The sequence below is a fragment of the Lepisosteus oculatus genome, chromosome 19 (genome assembly GCF_040954835.1).
Source record: "Lepisosteus oculatus isolate fLepOcu1 chromosome 19, fLepOcu1.hap2, whole genome shotgun sequence".
Classification (NCBI taxonomy): domain Eukaryota; kingdom Metazoa; phylum Chordata; class Actinopteri; order Semionotiformes; family Lepisosteidae; genus Lepisosteus; species Lepisosteus oculatus.
In genome coordinates this window covers 2,844,236-2,861,471 of record NC_090714.1, presented here as the reverse complement: position 1 = coordinate 2,861,471, position 17,236 = coordinate 2,844,236, and the positions used below count along the sequence as shown (strand labels likewise).

At 40.7% G+C, this 17,236-nt stretch overlaps 1 protein-coding gene across 3 annotated transcripts; it reads right to left on the bottom strand.

The window, feature by feature from the left end:
- Nucleotides 1-1,414: 1,414 nt before the first annotated feature.
- LOC102697903 (lipopolysaccharide-induced tumor necrosis factor-alpha factor homolog) lies at nucleotides 1,415-16,859 on the bottom strand. Of its 3 annotated transcripts, XM_015359961.2 has the most exons (6): nucleotides 16,753-16,859; nucleotides 14,969-15,045; nucleotides 7,414-7,546; nucleotides 5,569-5,640; nucleotides 4,015-4,159; nucleotides 1,415-2,170 (listed from the first exon to the last, which is right to left on the bottom strand). In XM_015359961.2, the coding sequence occupies exons 3-6, from the start codon at nucleotides 7,532-7,534 to the stop codon at nucleotides 2,062-2,064; spliced, it is 447 nt and encodes a 148-aa protein (XP_015215447.1). In that variant the 5' UTR covers nucleotides 7,535-7,546; nucleotides 14,969-15,045; nucleotides 16,753-16,859; the 3' UTR covers nucleotides 1,415-2,061. The 3 variants fall into 3 exon arrangements, with proteins under 3 accessions (XP_015215447.1, XP_015215448.1, XP_015215449.1); XM_015359962.2 differs by lacking the exon at nucleotides 14,969-15,045 and having other exon boundaries at nucleotides 16,753-16,857; XM_015359963.2 differs by lacking the exons at nucleotides 14,969-15,045; nucleotides 16,753-16,859 and adding an exon at nucleotides 9,690-9,794.
- Nucleotides 16,860-17,236: the final 377 nt, after the last annotated feature.

Sequence of the window (17,236 nt, the reverse complement as noted above, 5' to 3'; positions counted from 1 at the left end):
CTGATCTTACTTGTTAAAGTGCCACGGTCAGGGGCTGAAGGCTGGCGAATAGCAGTTGAACAGCGAGCTGCAGGGGTGAGGCAGGCAGGCAAAAGCACAATCCAAAGTCAAAATCCAAAACCAAGAAAGGGTCAAAGCCAGGTCAGCTAGAGAATTCATTACCAAAGAAGGAAAACTCAGAAGTCAAGAAAAACATAGTCAGGACACAGAGAGCAGGCCAAGACTAGTAACAAAGCACTGAGACTGAGGAGCAGAGTATGCAAAGCCAGGTCTTAATTAGCCAGGTGCACAGGCACACACAGGTGAGACCAATTTTCAATCAGAAGAGGTTGTCGTGGCAACCAGTGGACTGACAGGACTCTCTTTGTTAGTGATTCTGTTGTGATTTATAGTTCTACAGCCAGGGCAGGTACAATATGGCAGTTCCATTTTGTGAAATTAAAAACAAAATGATAGATGAGGAGGGGGACTCCTTAGGGTAAGATGAGTTACAGTACAAGTCAGCAAAAACTTAAGAAAAAAAATAAACTCAAACATTTGAAGCCAAGATTATCCTGAAATTTGCATAACCTTCCCTGTTCTCTCAACGACAGACTAATTTCTTCATCGGAAATTCTTCACAGATGAAATCCCCTCCATTGCTTTATATGTGTTAGCTTTTTACTCGTCTTGATCCCTCTTGGTGTGCACACTCTTCCTCTCCTGTGTGCCCATTCTCGCCTGTACTTTATATTCCAGTTACCTTCCTTCCTCTTCCTCAACCCTAAGACGGCTCAACAGCAAAATGCCCTCTTGTTGTTATTGGAGGATCCAGCTGTCTCCTCTCCTTGTGCACTTTTTAACTGCTTTGAGAAGCCACATTTCAAGGTGCTAGATAAATAACGTTTCTAATTATTGCGTGAAGCACCAGTACAAATATATCTTCCACCTTCGGAGTAGGATCCAACCCGAGCATACATGTAGCAAGTAAGGCTGTTTAAACAGTGCCTCTCTCACAGGGGCACATGTGTAAAGTAGATCAGGAATAGGCCATTGCGCACATAGTGTTTTATGGGAAGTTAATGAATATATGGGGAAGTTAAAAAAATTGCCCTTTCTAAATTGAAGACGGACCATCTCATACATTAACTTTCTATGGTGTAATATGTGCCTTCTAGTCTTCCTGTTAACATTCTGACAGCCATACCCGTTTATAAAAAGGCGAAAAAGAATATACTCAGTAATTACATACCAATCTATATCATGTAATCAATAAAAACAAATTATAATATAACCAATGTAGTGGTCAACAGTTTTAGTACTCTAATTTATAACGGTATGGATTGTGGTATAATTAGGAAAGCTATTTAGATATTCAGGTGTCACAGAACTAGGAGGTGTCATAAATAAGCAAGTGAAATTCTCAACCTGAAGATATTGTACTTGTCATATTTATTACAATTTGCAAAGCAAATACAACTGAGTAATGTAAAAAAGATACAAATTTCACAATATTTCACATTCAATGGTTAATTACTTCATATAGATTCAGGTGGTGATCCAATATGATTGCATATTCATATAAACAACTGTGCAAAAACAACTGTGACATATAAGCCAGGAAAAGAACAATTTTGCGAAAGCTACGCTCCACAAGTGATAAAAACAACCACAACTTGTTTCACACAATTTACAATTTTTACAAAGATTTCAACACAAGCTATAAAAGGGACTGCTTGCCGATACATCCGTTTATATTGGATACAAATTGCTGCATTTCATATACTGAATTATTGTAAAAACCAGATACAAAATTCTGTTAACACTTTGGCACTGGAGTGCTTTGCATGTAAATGTTTTATTTCCAAAACAATACATTAATTTGGTGTAAGCTTGATGTAAACTTCCAGGGAGCACTGACAGAAATGGGAACGGAGTGGTAGTTTAGGTAAAAGTCCAAATTCTTTGCATCATAGAAACAATATTTTTCCGACGTGTGTGCTCTGTGTCACTGCTGACACAGCTGCAGAAACTGCCCCAAAGCCTGTCCAGATCTTCTTTTATCAGCAAACGATCTGCACCTCATAGCCGCTTGTACACATAGAGAATCTGCTGGCAATTGGGGCACCTGTGTTCCACATCCTTGCAACTATCCACACAGAACGGGATGAGGCAGCAGCCAAAAATACACCTGTAGAACAAGAGCAAAATGAAAAAATCTTGTCAGCCATCTCATCCGAATCAATTCCCATGATACAATACTGTGTATCGGAAAAATTGTCCCCGGTTTGAGTGTGTGCCTGTCTGCACTTGTATCTGTACTTGTGTCTGTGTGTGCCCTGTGATGGACTGGTGTCCCATCCAGGGTGTACCCTGCCTTGCGCCCACTGCTTGCTGGGATAGACTCCAGCTCCCCTGCAATCCTGAATTAGAGGAAACAGTTAGAAAAGGGATGGATGGGGATATGGTGTTGGACTCTGCTATAAAACAAAACAAATTTTCCTCCAGGGATAATAAAAGCTTGAAATGAACTGAAAATCAAAGGCAGTAGTGCAAGCATGTGGATGCAAAATAAACCAGGGTTACTCTCGTACAGAATGACCGTCCTAGGTCAAAGCCAACTAAAACCAACAGTGATCGCTCAATTCTTTGTCACTGCTTCGGGACTCAAAGTCTTAGGGGTCAATGCAACAGCCCCCAGTCAAACTGATAGTCTGGGCTGTAGGACTCACTCTGCACTGAAAATGAGCACATTTACCAGGACAGCTGTTTCGGAAACCTGCAGTCACCCCACATTTCCTGCAAATAAAAGTGGCTCACACTGATGTTTTCCTTTTAAAGTTGTATTTAACTTGTTGTTGCTGCTGCTGCTGCTGTCCCGCGATTATGTTTTTGGCAAGTCCTTTAATGTCCTTGTATTGGAGCATACATGCAAATAAGCATTTCATTGCACTTGGGCATGTGACAAACAGGAAGAAAAAACACTCTTGAAATCACCATGCCCATTCCAAAGGTCCTTTGGAAATAAACTGCTGCCTAAAGGAAATACAATAGTCGGGACAATGGGATGGAATATACATTATATTTAGAAGGGAACAGGTTTATCCCATTTGTTTGGAGGCAGAGTTAGTCATTTATATACTTATCCATGTTTGGCTCCATTAATATCCTCTGTACAGTCACGAGCAGGAAATTTTAATAAGTCTAGTGCACATATTAAATGGACGTTGACAAACCACTGAATGAGCTGAATGAAACAAAAAGACAGGTGGTAGGCACGACTCTATTAAATATACCAGTATGATGAAATGTTTCCCCAAGTGTTTTCTTCTGCGTGACTTTTAGAACACAAGGAGGAGTGTTTTTAATGCCCAATCTGCCGTTCGATTTCATGCCTGTTCTTTAACAATAGAAATTAAGAAAAGCAAATACAATTGCTCCTTCTGCTTTATAAGGAGGTAAGAATGGTTACAAACGAGGAGGCCATTTGACCCCCCATCTCACTTAGTAGCTGACTGATCCGAGGATCTCATCCAGAACAAAGCCAGGGTATTCGCCTCAACACCACAATTCGCTTGCTAGTTCCATACTCCCAATACTCTGTGGATGAAGTACCTTCGGTTCTCAGTTTTCAGCACACCTCCATGTAGTTTCCTCTTGTATCCTCAATGGAGAATAATGGATTCTCCTAGGTTGACTTTGTGAATGCCCTTGGGATTTCAAATTGTCTATTGGGTCCCCTTATAATCGTAACTGCACGAGATACATCTCCTCCTCATACACCGATACCTGCTGTAATTCGGTTGTAGTGTCACATCATCGAGGTGGGGGCTACACATTGGGGGTGGTGGAAGGGAGTCCCCAATACCTGTCAAGTGCTTTGAGTGGAGTGTCCAGAAAAGTTCTATGTTAATGAAAAGATTATTATTTATAAATCTTTAAGAAAGAGAATGTAACTGGTCACTCTTCTCTGGATGGTTTCCAGAGAAAGTCTGAAAATGACTGAAAAATGTATCTCAGTATGTGGATTCTCACCCAAAGAGAGTCAGTGTGCCACAGATGAGCCAGGTGAGCAGGCCAGACTTGTGTTCGGTGCTGGTGATGATCTGGTGCTGGCAGCTTGGGCACAGTGTCTGCCCAGGCACGTCTGACAGCACAGGACTCACTACCACCTGGGTTACTGGCGAAATACAGCAGAGAAGGCAAAGTTCAACAAAGAGTGCACGTTATTAATCTAGCGTACCACCTGAGCTTTTCACCACGTCACTGTATTCACAGAACTTGTTTTTTAAGTCAAAAGACAAGCATATCATCACAATTTCAATTTCAATAACCATGTATCCATTTGTCCAGATCCTATCCCACCTAGCACAGAGCACAAGGTGGAACACACCCTGGACAGGACACCAGTCCATCACAATGCACACACAGACAAAAACACACACACTCACACCAGGGCCAGGTTTCATAGAAGGCAGGTAACCTAACAATGTCTTAAGACTGTGGGATAAATCTGGAGCACCCGTCAGGAAATCCACATGAACAGGGGAACATGCAAACTCCACGCAGAGCATCTCAGGAATTGAACCCAAGGCCTCAGTGGGGAGCATTTCTAATCACTACGTTACTGTGCCGCACAATGACAAACACAGTAAGGGCTTAAATTACAGCCTTAATTTTCCCCCATTCAGTTGGTTTTTAAAACCGTTTTAATTATTGTGACAGCAGGAGTCCTGCTTTTCAAAACGGACTGATGCAAGCTTCAAGTGGCAGAAAATATTTTTTTAAAATGGCCCAGTGTGAGCCGTTAACCATCACCACACTCTGCTTGAGTTTGTGTTCTATATAATATTCACCCTGCTCTTAATTTGGTATCTTTACTGATCGTGGACCAGTTTTCCCAGCAGGTAAGAATTCAAAAGAGCGGTCATATTGGAGTGAGATCTTCAAGAAAGGAGCTGAAGAACATTGTTGGGAATATTCTTTTTGTTTGTGATGCTCCGAGATAATACCAGTTGACACGTCGGCCGGTGAAAGCCACATCCAGCAGGGTGCAATTACAAACAACGAAGCACTAGAGGGCACTGCAGGTCGGTTGTAGCAGGAAGGTTTTTTTTAGCGACGGCCTGGGTTGAAAATTTTATTCAAATAATCGGCACAAATGAAGAAGGGGAGTGGATCTCTTTTTTTTAGACAAGCGTGATAGGAACGGGCACTGGGTACTTCATTTAAAGCAAAGGGGAGAAAAACAAGGTGCCTTGTACGTTAAAGAAGAAAACATAACCTTGCCTTTAGTTAGCACAGGATAAATGGTGTGGCTCCCCGCACTATTTAAATCTTAGGAGTAGGGTATTAAACTATTAACTTTTAAGCAGTAATGTTAACAAAAACAAAATCAGTTGTATTTTAATAAATTCTTAGCTCTGCATCTGCCAGGACTCCCAGGTGTTTAAAAGGAACAGGGAAGTGAAATGTAGCTTAAATTAATGGTTAGGGTCAAACAACACATCCCTTATACCACCCACCCCCTAAAGGGCATCACAGGCTGGGTGGAATCAAGGGAGAGATGAAAAGGCAGGCAGGGCTTACCGACTTGAGGAGGCACAGTAGGGGCAGGGCTACCATATTGAGGTGGTGGAGGATATGGCCCAGGATAAGGTCCTAGAACAACAAAGAGATTTGTCAAATATACACGGAAAACTGTTGATTTAATGAGCAGATTTGAATAAACTCTTTATTGCAGTGCACTGGTACTTCAGACCTGTATTGCTCCACTCCCTAATCCCTCTCTCTGCTGCCGAGAACGTGTTTTCCGTCTCGATTCCTCAGCATTTTCATTTACCTTGGGATCAGACCAAATCTTTCAGCAGTAATGTTGACAAAAATAAAATCACTCTTTAATTAAATGGTTCTGCCTTCGCCAAAGAAGCACTAAAAGGGGCCCTTAAGTGTCTCTTTTCATTAACGTATTTAGCTGATGTTTTTATCCAGAGCACTACATTGCAATCCTTTTTATGCAATTTAAACGGGAAGCTATTTTGGGGGGTTAGAAAGAATCAGCATTGATGGGTCCAATTAAACCACGATAAAAGTACAATGTTCATTGTAACTTGTAAAACCTTCAATCAACATGACAAAATAGACAAATTTTCCAGGTATGGGCAGTGCCATATTCTGCAATTCAGAATGAGGAAACAAAACTTCTGGTAACGTGTTGCGACACTGTTACATTGTAAACCGGCAGGTTTGCGAGGACACCTCTTTTCATCCAACCGAAATCGACTTTGGGGCAGTTTCGCCGATAAATGGAGCCTACCTGTTAACTTTGCACGCAGATCACGTTGGAAACTTTCTGCGGTGAAAGGTCTCCTGCACAATCTGTACTCATCCCCTCGTTCATCGCATTACATGAGTCATTACAGGGACTAGTGAGCGGGGAGGGCTGCTTCACGTCACAATTCACGTGAGCTCTCGCTCTCGCCAGGGGCTTGCGACAACTTGGCGACTTACAGGGCTTTTACAAAGTGCGTGATTTTGTGCTTAATTCAAAAACTTGTAACCTTTTTCCTATGCCATCGATGAATTGATTTTGTTACTGAGATTCGATCACCAGTCTGAGAAACTGGGACCGCAGTTCCCCTTTAACTGGAGCAACCCAGGCAAACTGCTTCATACAAGGGTACAACAGCAGTCTGCCATCCCTGTGAAAGAAATCAGAAATGGGACACCCTAATCCAAGGGAGACCTGGGAGGCAGCATGCATGTGAAGGCCATGAGATTGTAAGTGTGGATACTGGGACATGGCCACACAAGTGTAGAGCCCTAACCCCTGTTCCACACTGCCCTTACAAACTGTACTATTAAGACGTTCACACTCCCGAGACCCCTAAATAAGACGACATGAGTGAAATGTTTTGCATCTTCTAACAGCGTAATGCTATGAAAAATACAACATGTTATAAAGGATAAAAGTCAACAGTTAAAGTAATAGGGAATGCGGTTTAGAAGATTGAAATGCAAATGCAAATCTCCTAGGATTTGAAAAGTAAAAAAGTGCACTTGTGTGTACAGGATACTGTATACCGAATGTACCTGGCAGCCTTAGGATACCAAAAAAAAATACTAGTTTCAGCTAGCTGCTAAAAACCAAAATATGAACATTTTTTTTTGCACTTCATTTGTAATTTCTGTCCTGATGGACAGTGTGATCTGAACTTTTGTCAAAACATCATCTGCAGTTCACACTTGTACAACTACTGAGCAGAAAGGGATAAGAACATTCTTTTCTATTAAAACGTGCCTGCTGTGCATCAATCATGACCGTCAATTGCCTGCTCCAACGCTGAATTCAACGAGTGTTATTTCTGCTGGATTTCATTCCGTTTTTAGCATCCGAATGTCTGAATCTACCAATAGAACATGGCCAATACTCACCACTCTGATACGGAGTGCTCTGGTACCCTGCTTGAGGTGGACCCATGTCATAGCTGGGGCCAGGTGGACCAGGGTATGGGGGACTGGCCACGCCTACAGGTACACCTTGTCCCTTCTCCATTGGCTGAGGTTCCTTTGGGGAAGAAAAACCAAGGATTGTAAAGTCATTCAGGATCAGGATCAAATTTCTGGTCCACACAATTGTGTGACTGCAAAAACATTAGGTGACTCAAGTCCATCTTCTTTTCATCCATTTCTTCCAATTCAGGGTTGCAGGGGAGCTGGAGCCTGTCCTGGCAAACAGTGGACACAAGGCGGGGTACACCAGTCCATCGCAGGGCACACACTCTCACCACACCAGGGCTAATTTTCTCAGAAGCCAATTAACCTACCAGCATATCTTTGGACTGTTTTGGAGGAGACCCACTCATACAGGGAGATAACTCCACACAGATAGTATCCCAGGTTCGAACCCAGGGTCCCAGCACTGTGAGGCAGCAATGCTAATCACTGCACCACAATGCATCTAGTAGTACAAGTCACTTGACTAAAAATCAATACCTGTAACAGAGCTGCAATTCATCAGGGCTACATTGTTGTCCAGGCACAGAATTGTATTGACATGACTGTGTACTGTACAAGGTACACTGAGAAACATGAATCTCTCTTTCGTACAATGGACAACCCATCCTTTCCATTTTCTAGTCAATGCGGGGAAGGCATAAAAAGGTCAATAGAATATTAGGCTATAGAGATAACTTTACATCAAGGGTTGTCATGTTAAAGTTATATGACGCACGAGTAAGGCCTCATTGGGAACGTTGTGCACGTTTTTGGTCACCACCTCACAGAAAAGCCCTTGCTGCTCTGAAAACCGTCCAGAGCAGAACAACCAGACGTATTTCCAGGGCTTAAAGGGATGCCCAGCATTGACAGACTGAAGGGATCAAACCTTTCTCGTCCTGAAAAGGGAAACTGCAAGGGGTCCTGATACAAGTCTTTCCTACCACTGAGAAAGTCAACCCAGTGGACTTCTTCAGATATACCCCAGACACGAGATGAAACTACATGGCAGCGGGTTCACACCCGAGGACAAGCAGATCTCCTCTACCCAGAGAGTTCGTGGTGGGTGGGCAACAACGTGTTGCAGCCATTACATTGGCTTTTTTCATGAAACAGTTGGATGGGCTCTCGCACCTTGGGGCGACACAGGGCCACCTGCGGCAAATTAGTGGACAGACACTTAAGAGACCCGCTATCGGCTATTCCAAATTGTACAGCTTTTAATGAGTTACAGCGATCATACATTTTAAAAGTCCCATTGTTTCTGGCAGGGTGTGTCCTGTTTGAGTGAGTGGGTAGACTCCCGATATAGTAATAGAAAACAATGAAATACAAGCACTGACTGCGCAGTAAATTACTGCAATTGCCTCGGTCAGCTACAGTACACGCAGAACACTTTTATTTATATCTATAGCTCTAATGAAAGCTTTCTTTTGTTAAAGAAGGGAAGCAACTCTTTATTGCATTTTTAATTTCCCCTTTCGAGACTCTTACGGAGTTTCTCTTAAATGCAAGGACCAAATCCCTTAACTTAAAGTTAAAAATAATATACGTTTTGTTGTCAGGAAGGGGGTAGTAACTTTCTGCTGGCGTAGAGACGGCTGAACGAAACAAGCAGAGGGAATACCGCAAAAATACAGAAAAGCAGTAACACCGACAGAATCCATTGTGCTGTTTCTTTTAATATAATATCAAGTGTTACTTCTCCAACACAGGACCGGTACAACATGTTCTGGCCACAGAACAAAGGTAAACATTTCACGAGTTTAACCTCAAAATCTGATAACTAGAAAACTAGGTAGTGCTTTAAGCATCAATTGTTGCTTCTTGACGGCAAATATTGTAAAAAAAAAAACTCTTACTTTTCAAAATTAGATTCATTTTTAAACCGGCCTTCTGAAAATTGAGAAATGTATTAAAAAATAAGGCTACTGCTGTTGTTTTGTACTGGTGCTTGGTTTGATTATAATCTCCTTACTAGTTTTTGAGATCCATTCAGATTTTCAAACAAGAATGCCGTTTTTTTGAAAAAAAAAATATTCAGCCTAATGGTGTTTTTGCCACTTTGCACCAGAAAAACAAGGAATTCACTTAATTTCATTTACAGTCCTCAAAACTAACATCCACCCTATCTGCTCTGCTGTAAACGAGGCAAAGCAATGAAGTCAGCACACTACACACTGTCCCCGAAAGATGTTTAAGACGTATCTTACCTTAAATTTCTCAGGAAATAAAAGCCGTGGCAGCGAATGTTAGTGAGCCTGGACAACAGCTAATCGCAAAAAAAAACTAAGGGTGGGGTTGGAGAGATAGGAGTGAGTACTAGTTTTGATGACTCAGGATAATCTGTCATGAGACTGCCTACTTCTACGTAATTTAATTTGCGTCCTTCAATAATCTTTCAGCGGCTCTTCGTTGGCTTGGGGCCAATGTCGAAGGTCATTCAACGCCATAGTTATAAATTAGATCAGAGTTGAATTTAGAACTCAAGTCGGGCTAAATCTAAATTTGGCATAGATCTCATAAGATCTATATTTCTAAAGTTCAGAAATATCTTACGTGAGTTTAGAAAACACTATATCAATGTGTTCGTTTCGTCCCCTGCGCTTAGAAGCAGGTTTATATGGTCATTGTTACCATTATTGTAAAACGTAGTATTCTGCACCTTCATTTTCGTGACTATTGTAGAGATATATAAAAAATACAGGGTAGAGCAGAACCAAAACAGTACATCAGTGAAGCAAATTTAAAGCAGCGAGTGCAAAGACTATATCAGTTTTAAATATGCTAGTACAAAGAGCATACAGTGGAACGGCCTTCAACAAAGGGCTCTTGTGATCTTATCCGTCTGTTAGAAATGTAAATGATTTATGTGGAAAGTGTATTAGAGTAGATGCACGCCCTTGATTACCAAACAAGGAAGGTACGAAATCAAATTAAAGAAGACAAAGTTATATGGTACGCACACCAGTAGAGAAAGCTGGTGAAATTCAGCGGGCATTCTCCAGTATGAGCAGGACGCCATACAGCACTGTCGGACTGTAGGGCGATGTACTGTATACATTTGAGCATAAGGTTAGGGGAACCATAAATCCTTTCAAACCCCCCACTAACTCCCAAAAAACCAATGCGTTTCACAAATTTCGATAATTGCATACATTGAGTGGACATGGAAAGTGAAAAACTGTGACGAGGAACTATGACTTTTGAGATCTACCTCCGAACCCACCCAGTTTGTAGATGGATTAGGCACTAGTTGTCGTGCTGAATGTTTTAAACACAGTTTCCTTCGTGTTTAATGAAACGTGCAGACACACTTAACGCGGTCGAGATCAATTAGAATGTTATCTTATGAAAGGGTTGCGGGTTCGAGTAGGGAGCTCATCGGCGTGCTGTGGCCCCCGACGAAGCTGAATTCACTTGAGGATGGTGCTGGAAAATTCCAGTTAAAATACACAAAACAATAAAACAGGGAACAGCTCGTCGCTCTGCGCTCATGGAACATGCGTGACCAGCTGCAGCCCTTTAATCCAGCCTCGACTAATGGATCACTCTGCAAACAAGAAATGCAAGGACACGTATTTACGTTCGTTTTGTCCGCCTTCAACAAACACAAAGCGTCATACAGTATACACACTCGCACAAAGAGGGAATTTATATTTTTCATTTGACCATTGTTCATCTTTTAAACAGTTTAGCAATTTTCGCCTGAAGAAAACACCAAATGGCTTTGTAATTGTTTCATAACTTCTTAACTGTAAACTTTGATATCCTGTGTCAGGACAGTACATCCTTCTCTATGATCAATCGCATTCCACAAGCCTGTTCCTCAATACCTACTTGACTACTTTTCGCAACATCCTTCTGTAACTATTCAGTACAAACAGACATTCCCATTAGGCTCCTCATTCGCAGCTGGTGAGCTATCGGAAGCACCGAGAGGAAAAGCACCTGTGCTCTTAAATCATGATTGAGTGTCGGTGTGACTGTTTTGCCTGTTGGCTTGTTTATACGGGAAGAGACAAACGAAGAGAAAAGGGAAGCTAAACTCCATAAATGCCATCATAATAAAACTGAATATAAACAATGGACTCATGGTGTGAAATTAATTTGTAACTTAACATGCGAATTTAGTTGCTGATGAAATCTGCGCCACAGCGTTTTACGCCTACTCAAGTTAGCAAGTGGCGTTAGGAAACACCCCCCAAGACCCTGTTAAATTCAAGACGTACATTTTGTGCACCGCTTTGGTGAGCTGAATTGACACAACCGCACCGTTACTTTAAATGCTAGGTGCAGCCTGGATTTCAATGATAAAGCTCTATCATTGCACTAAGTGCAATTAGCGATGTATATGCAGTATATTGTACAAAAAACGCTGTCCTTCTGTGTTAACAAGTCTTAATAACGCACTGAAAAGACGATTTTGGTGGCACGCTTGCCTCCGCAGTATGCAAGTTATGTTACGTTACTGTATATCGTAGAAAAAATGGACTACCGCAGCGAACTTGATAAACCTGTTGGAGAAAATCTATAGGTCTGTATCCGCTTCTTAAAAACGTCAGTAATGCCCTCTATTAATATGTTAAAAAGAGCTAAAGAAAAAAGCCAGTCCCAGCTTGTTCTGCCTAAAATGCTTAACGTTACACATTTCGATTTTGTATTTTGGTTTACATCGATACTGACTGAATCCACCTTTCAAATCGGTAGACACAATCTGGCATTTAAGATCTTAAAATCGTAGCCTTAACCTGAGGCATTTTAAATAGCCCTCCATTTTTAGTGAAGACTTTTCAGACAAGGCTTTCTTGCATCAGCCCGATTCAAGAAGAGCAGGAAAACGGAAGGCGAGGATTATCCTCCTGGTCAAAACCAGTTCAGAGTGGACCTCTGAAAGCAATGTTGCGGAAGGGTGTCTCGCTACAGATACACAACTGCATGTGGCGAAGGGTGCTCAGTTTCAGTAGGTTAGTTGGGTCCGGTTGGCTGTTGTTAGTTGACCACGTATCATGCGTGACTGGGTGTCTTCCCCCCAATAAATGCATTTTAGAGCCCTATCTTATCATTAATTCTTAAAAATAATAATAAAGATCATACACATCACGCGAAGGCTGTCCACAGACTCTTGTTTTGAATGACGTTTTATGACCTCTCTGTAATGGAAAATCAATAAATATGCACTTTCATCCTGTGTATTTTTATTACCAAAACGCTTTTTGAAAAAAAAAAACCCACAACCTATGTTTCCTAATCGTTTGGTAACGCATAATTTGAGATTTCTTCCTTTATTCACAATAATACTGCGTTTATTATCAAGTTTAATTTTTATCCAGTGAAACAGGTTTTGAAAGGTTTCTGAGGGAAAGTGGTACAGAGGAGCAGAATCGTTGTTTTGCCAACAATATCATGTTTTGTAATCTCGTTCCTTGTGTTCTCAGCGTGTCGATGGGCATTATCAGAATTTTTGCTTTGATTTTGCAGCTGTTTACAGCAAAACAAATACAGCAGGATCAGAAACATTGACTGATCTAGAACGTGCCTAAAAATTTTCTGAATTAAATTACACAGAAGAACTAAGGAAACCGCAAATTACAGGCTTCAATACAAAAGCCACGTTATACCCATTGCATGTATTGTAAGACAGTATAGACACCACCAAGAGCATTTTGTTATTTCTTTGCACAAGAAAACTGGAATTATCGTACACTTTGAAAGGTACAATATAGTATGATATTAGTATATGTATACAGTATATATGATGCCACAACCTTGCTTTCATTGACAATTCTCTCATTGTCCTTGCATAGTTACACAGTCACACTACAACAGGCCTTCATTCAAACAGCTCCTTCCTCACAGTAGTCTAGTGCACAGGCACCTTCGGAAAAGAGAGGCTTTTACCTGACATTATCGTCTTCCACAGGTGTAAAATGCTATTTATGTTGTACTAAACATCTATCCATCCATTTTCTAACCTCTTAATCGAATTCAGGCTCACGGGGCAGCGGGGGTCTATCCTGGCAAGGAAGGGGCAGAAGACAGACTACACCCTGGATGGGACTCCAGTCCATCGCAGTGCACATACAGACACAGACACAAACCCACTCACACCAGTGTCAGCTTTCCCGGAAGCCAATCAACCTACCAGTCTGTCTTTGGACTGTCGGAGGAAACAGTAAATTGGAATAACATGAGGAAACCCAGTCAAACAACACCCGCTAAGCCCTTTGCACACAAGTAACCCGAACAACCACGGTCAGTTTAACACTCGTCTGGCACAACTACTCTGACAGGTAGAGAGGACTGGTTCCGTAGAGTCCACAGGGATGCAGACTGTACTTCTGAATCATCCTTTTTTCGTGTATGAAATTGGACTCAGTACGTTTTCAGAAAACAGGTTTCCCAACCCCCCTCAATAATTATTTCACTATTTATGTACATTAATATGTTAGACAATACAGACATTGACAAAGCAATCGTGCATGTCTCATCTACTCCCCCTATGATTTTCAAAACGTCCCCATAAATCTCATAAAACAGGCACAGGGGAAACAAAGAAATAAACAACTTCTTTGTTGTAATAGATCTTAAAAGATTCCTACATGCAATTCCATTAATCCTCCCACAGGGATCAGAGGCTTTGATTTTATGCACATTTCGAGGACTAATTTACTGTACTGACTGCAAACAAAATGCAAGCAGCTGTACATTGGAGAAGCAAAACAGGACAAATGTTGTGAAGCCTTAACAAAGTAATTGAATCAAACCCCACAACACTGAACTTCAGGAGCAATAAAGCTGATGGCATCACTGCTCTAGAATTAGTGCTGTGGAAACAAATTAGGCACATAAAGCAGGGAAGGGCAGAAAAAAACAGCAACTCTGAAGCATCTTATCAGTCAATAAATGCAGAAACAGATAGCCCAATCAATATTCTTGGCGATGTCATTGGGAGCACTGAAACATGGCCAACAGAGAGTGGTGGTGCCACATACAACAATGCGGACAAAAGGCAGTCTGAACTGATAGAAAAATACATTACAATACATTTTATAGAGAACATCCTGGGTTGGGAGGGTTTCAGAGTTCACATGAGTCAGACTTACAAAAAGACATTCAGAGGACATGAAGTTAGATGTCAGCTATAGACTGTTCACTGCAGATATTGGTTATAATTAGGACCTGGGGTATTTCTTGTCTAATTTTCTAACCCGTGTTTCAGTCCTCTTGCAATTAGAGGATGTTATAGCCTCTTTTAAAGGCACTTACTATACAATTATCCCATTGTGATACCTTAATCATTTCAGCTAGATATTTAATTACTACTAGATGCATGTATAAACATGTATCCATCCATTCATTTTCTAACTGCTTCTTCCAATGCAGCATTGCAGAGGAGCTGGAGCCTATCTTGGCAAGCAACGGGCACAAGGCAGGGTACAATCTGGACAGGACGCCAGTCCATCACAAACACAAGCACTCACACTCATACCTTGCTGTCAGATGGTCAATATCCAGTATATTAATGAGATGCAGATTCAGTGTTTAGCTTCCTTGTGTTCGTTTTTGCTGTGGATTACAGAATAAATAAATACCCATTCAGCATTTTCAAATCCCATCTACAGTAGTTAAAACCCAATTTCTTATACTAGTTTTTAATTCTGTTTAATTGACTGTATTAATTTGTGTACACCTTTCTGGGTTTTTGCATACTGTAGTTATACAGAGCCCTAAGTGATGCCCCGTGAAAGGTTATTATTATTATCACCACAACATACATTCAAAACCAAAAACTGGACAGGTTTGACTTCACAACTTTACTGCTTTGACCAAGAGGGGGGCCTAGTTCAAGTTTGAATCTTAGACCAAGTCAACCCACCGCAGTTTTTCAGAATAAACACTGTAGCAAATGAATAGGAGGTGATTCCTTACACAAAAGGTTGTGGGAGGGTGGAACAAGCCACCCAATAATGTTGCTGAATCGGTTACTGGCATCTTTCGGGAAACATCTGGATGAGATCTTTGGCAAATGGCTGGGGGAGGCTGATAGGCCAAATGACCTCCTTTTGTCCAGAAGATTATTTTGTTCCTGTGATGGACAGACTACTTTTAACTAATCTAATGAATTCTTAGTGCACGTAACAATTTAAAGGAGAAAGGATCAAGGTGTGGAAGAAGAGAACATTGATTCTTTTTCCAATAGGAAATCATTTTTAGTTTTTTAAAAAAAACTTCACCTTCACAGCTATGGCATCTAGCTGCCCTAAATCTTTGTACAAAGACACCTTTTATTCTGTATCCATGAAACTGTATCCCATAGTAAACACCCATGGTTACAGCAGTTTCTTCCTGTGTGTCTTTTCTAAGGGTGTATTTCTTGTTCCAAGATGGCTTTGAGTCCTTTGAACTTTCCATTGCCTTGTATATACTACAATCTCACAAAACCTTTCAAGGTTTTACTTGAAATGCTAAACAACAGGTGTCAGCCACAGATAGAAACCTCTTTATGAGATTGCAGGCATTAAAACATTTTCACCTAGATAAGACCATATTTTCAGTTTACAGTATTACTGTACTGGTTTTTGTCTGATACAGATTTTGGTTCATTAAAGCAGTAAGATTAGATATTAGTTGGTTATTTGTAACTGCTACTGCATGTTTACCTCAAGAATAAATGGAAAGACTTTTATCAGAGGTGGACTAATTATGATTGTTTTGTCTTACGGTTCAACTGTAGAAAATAATCCCTTGTTATCTGTACACCTTTTCAAATTGAGGATTTCTCTGCTGGATGCAATTAATTACATTTTGGTAGTGATCTCAAAGACGTGACAGAACTTTTGACAGAACACATTTTGGCAAGTGGAATTTAAAAAATTAAGAACTAGCACCAAAATGAGTGTAGAAATAGAAATTTGAGTAAGACCCGCTGAAGTGAAAACCATAAAAACAAAGAAAAGTAAAACTAACATTAGGCCAGGGAAAATGAACTTTTCTAGCAGATCTTTTGGGAAGTGACAGGCCATGTAATTTGCCTTCAGTTCCAAAGGAATAATCCTACCTTGTCTTTTATAACACTACTTTTATCACAGCCATATCGATATTTGTGAGAGTGATTAAATCCTTAAGACGAAAGCCGTTTACACGTAAAGTGAATAAATGTGCAAAAGCAGCTAAGCATTACTATTAATATTTTTTTATTTCAATATAACATCAAGTAACAATAGAGGAAGTATAAGTAGGCTTATAATAGTGAGAATATAGTTTAGCACTTACTCTCTCGCAAGAACACAAGTCTGTGGTCGGCTCTTTCAGTTGATGTGGGAAGCTGTCCGTACTCTGGGCTTATCGAGTGTGGAACCGTTTCCTATGAAAGGCTTTTTTTCAACTTCATAAACCCTCCTACAGCAAGTCCTTATATGGTAAATAATGAAGTATTGCTTTAAATGTGATAACATCTGAAGTGGGTTTCTTTTCCAATCCCTGTTCAGACTAACAGAACCAGACACACATGGTTGGAAAACTTTTTTTCTGTTCAAACATAGAAAAAAGCACAACTATCATTCAATTAGGTCCAAGCAAATGTGATGTCTGCTTAGGTTGGAATGTAACTCTGTGTTCATTTGGTTTAGGGCTTGAAGGAAACTTGACTTACAAAAATGTGTGTGGGAGGTTTTCACAACAGAAACTGTGGGAGCAGGCTGGTGATTAGATCGACCTACCAACTTTCAAATCTGGGCCTAATATTTACTCCTGTGAC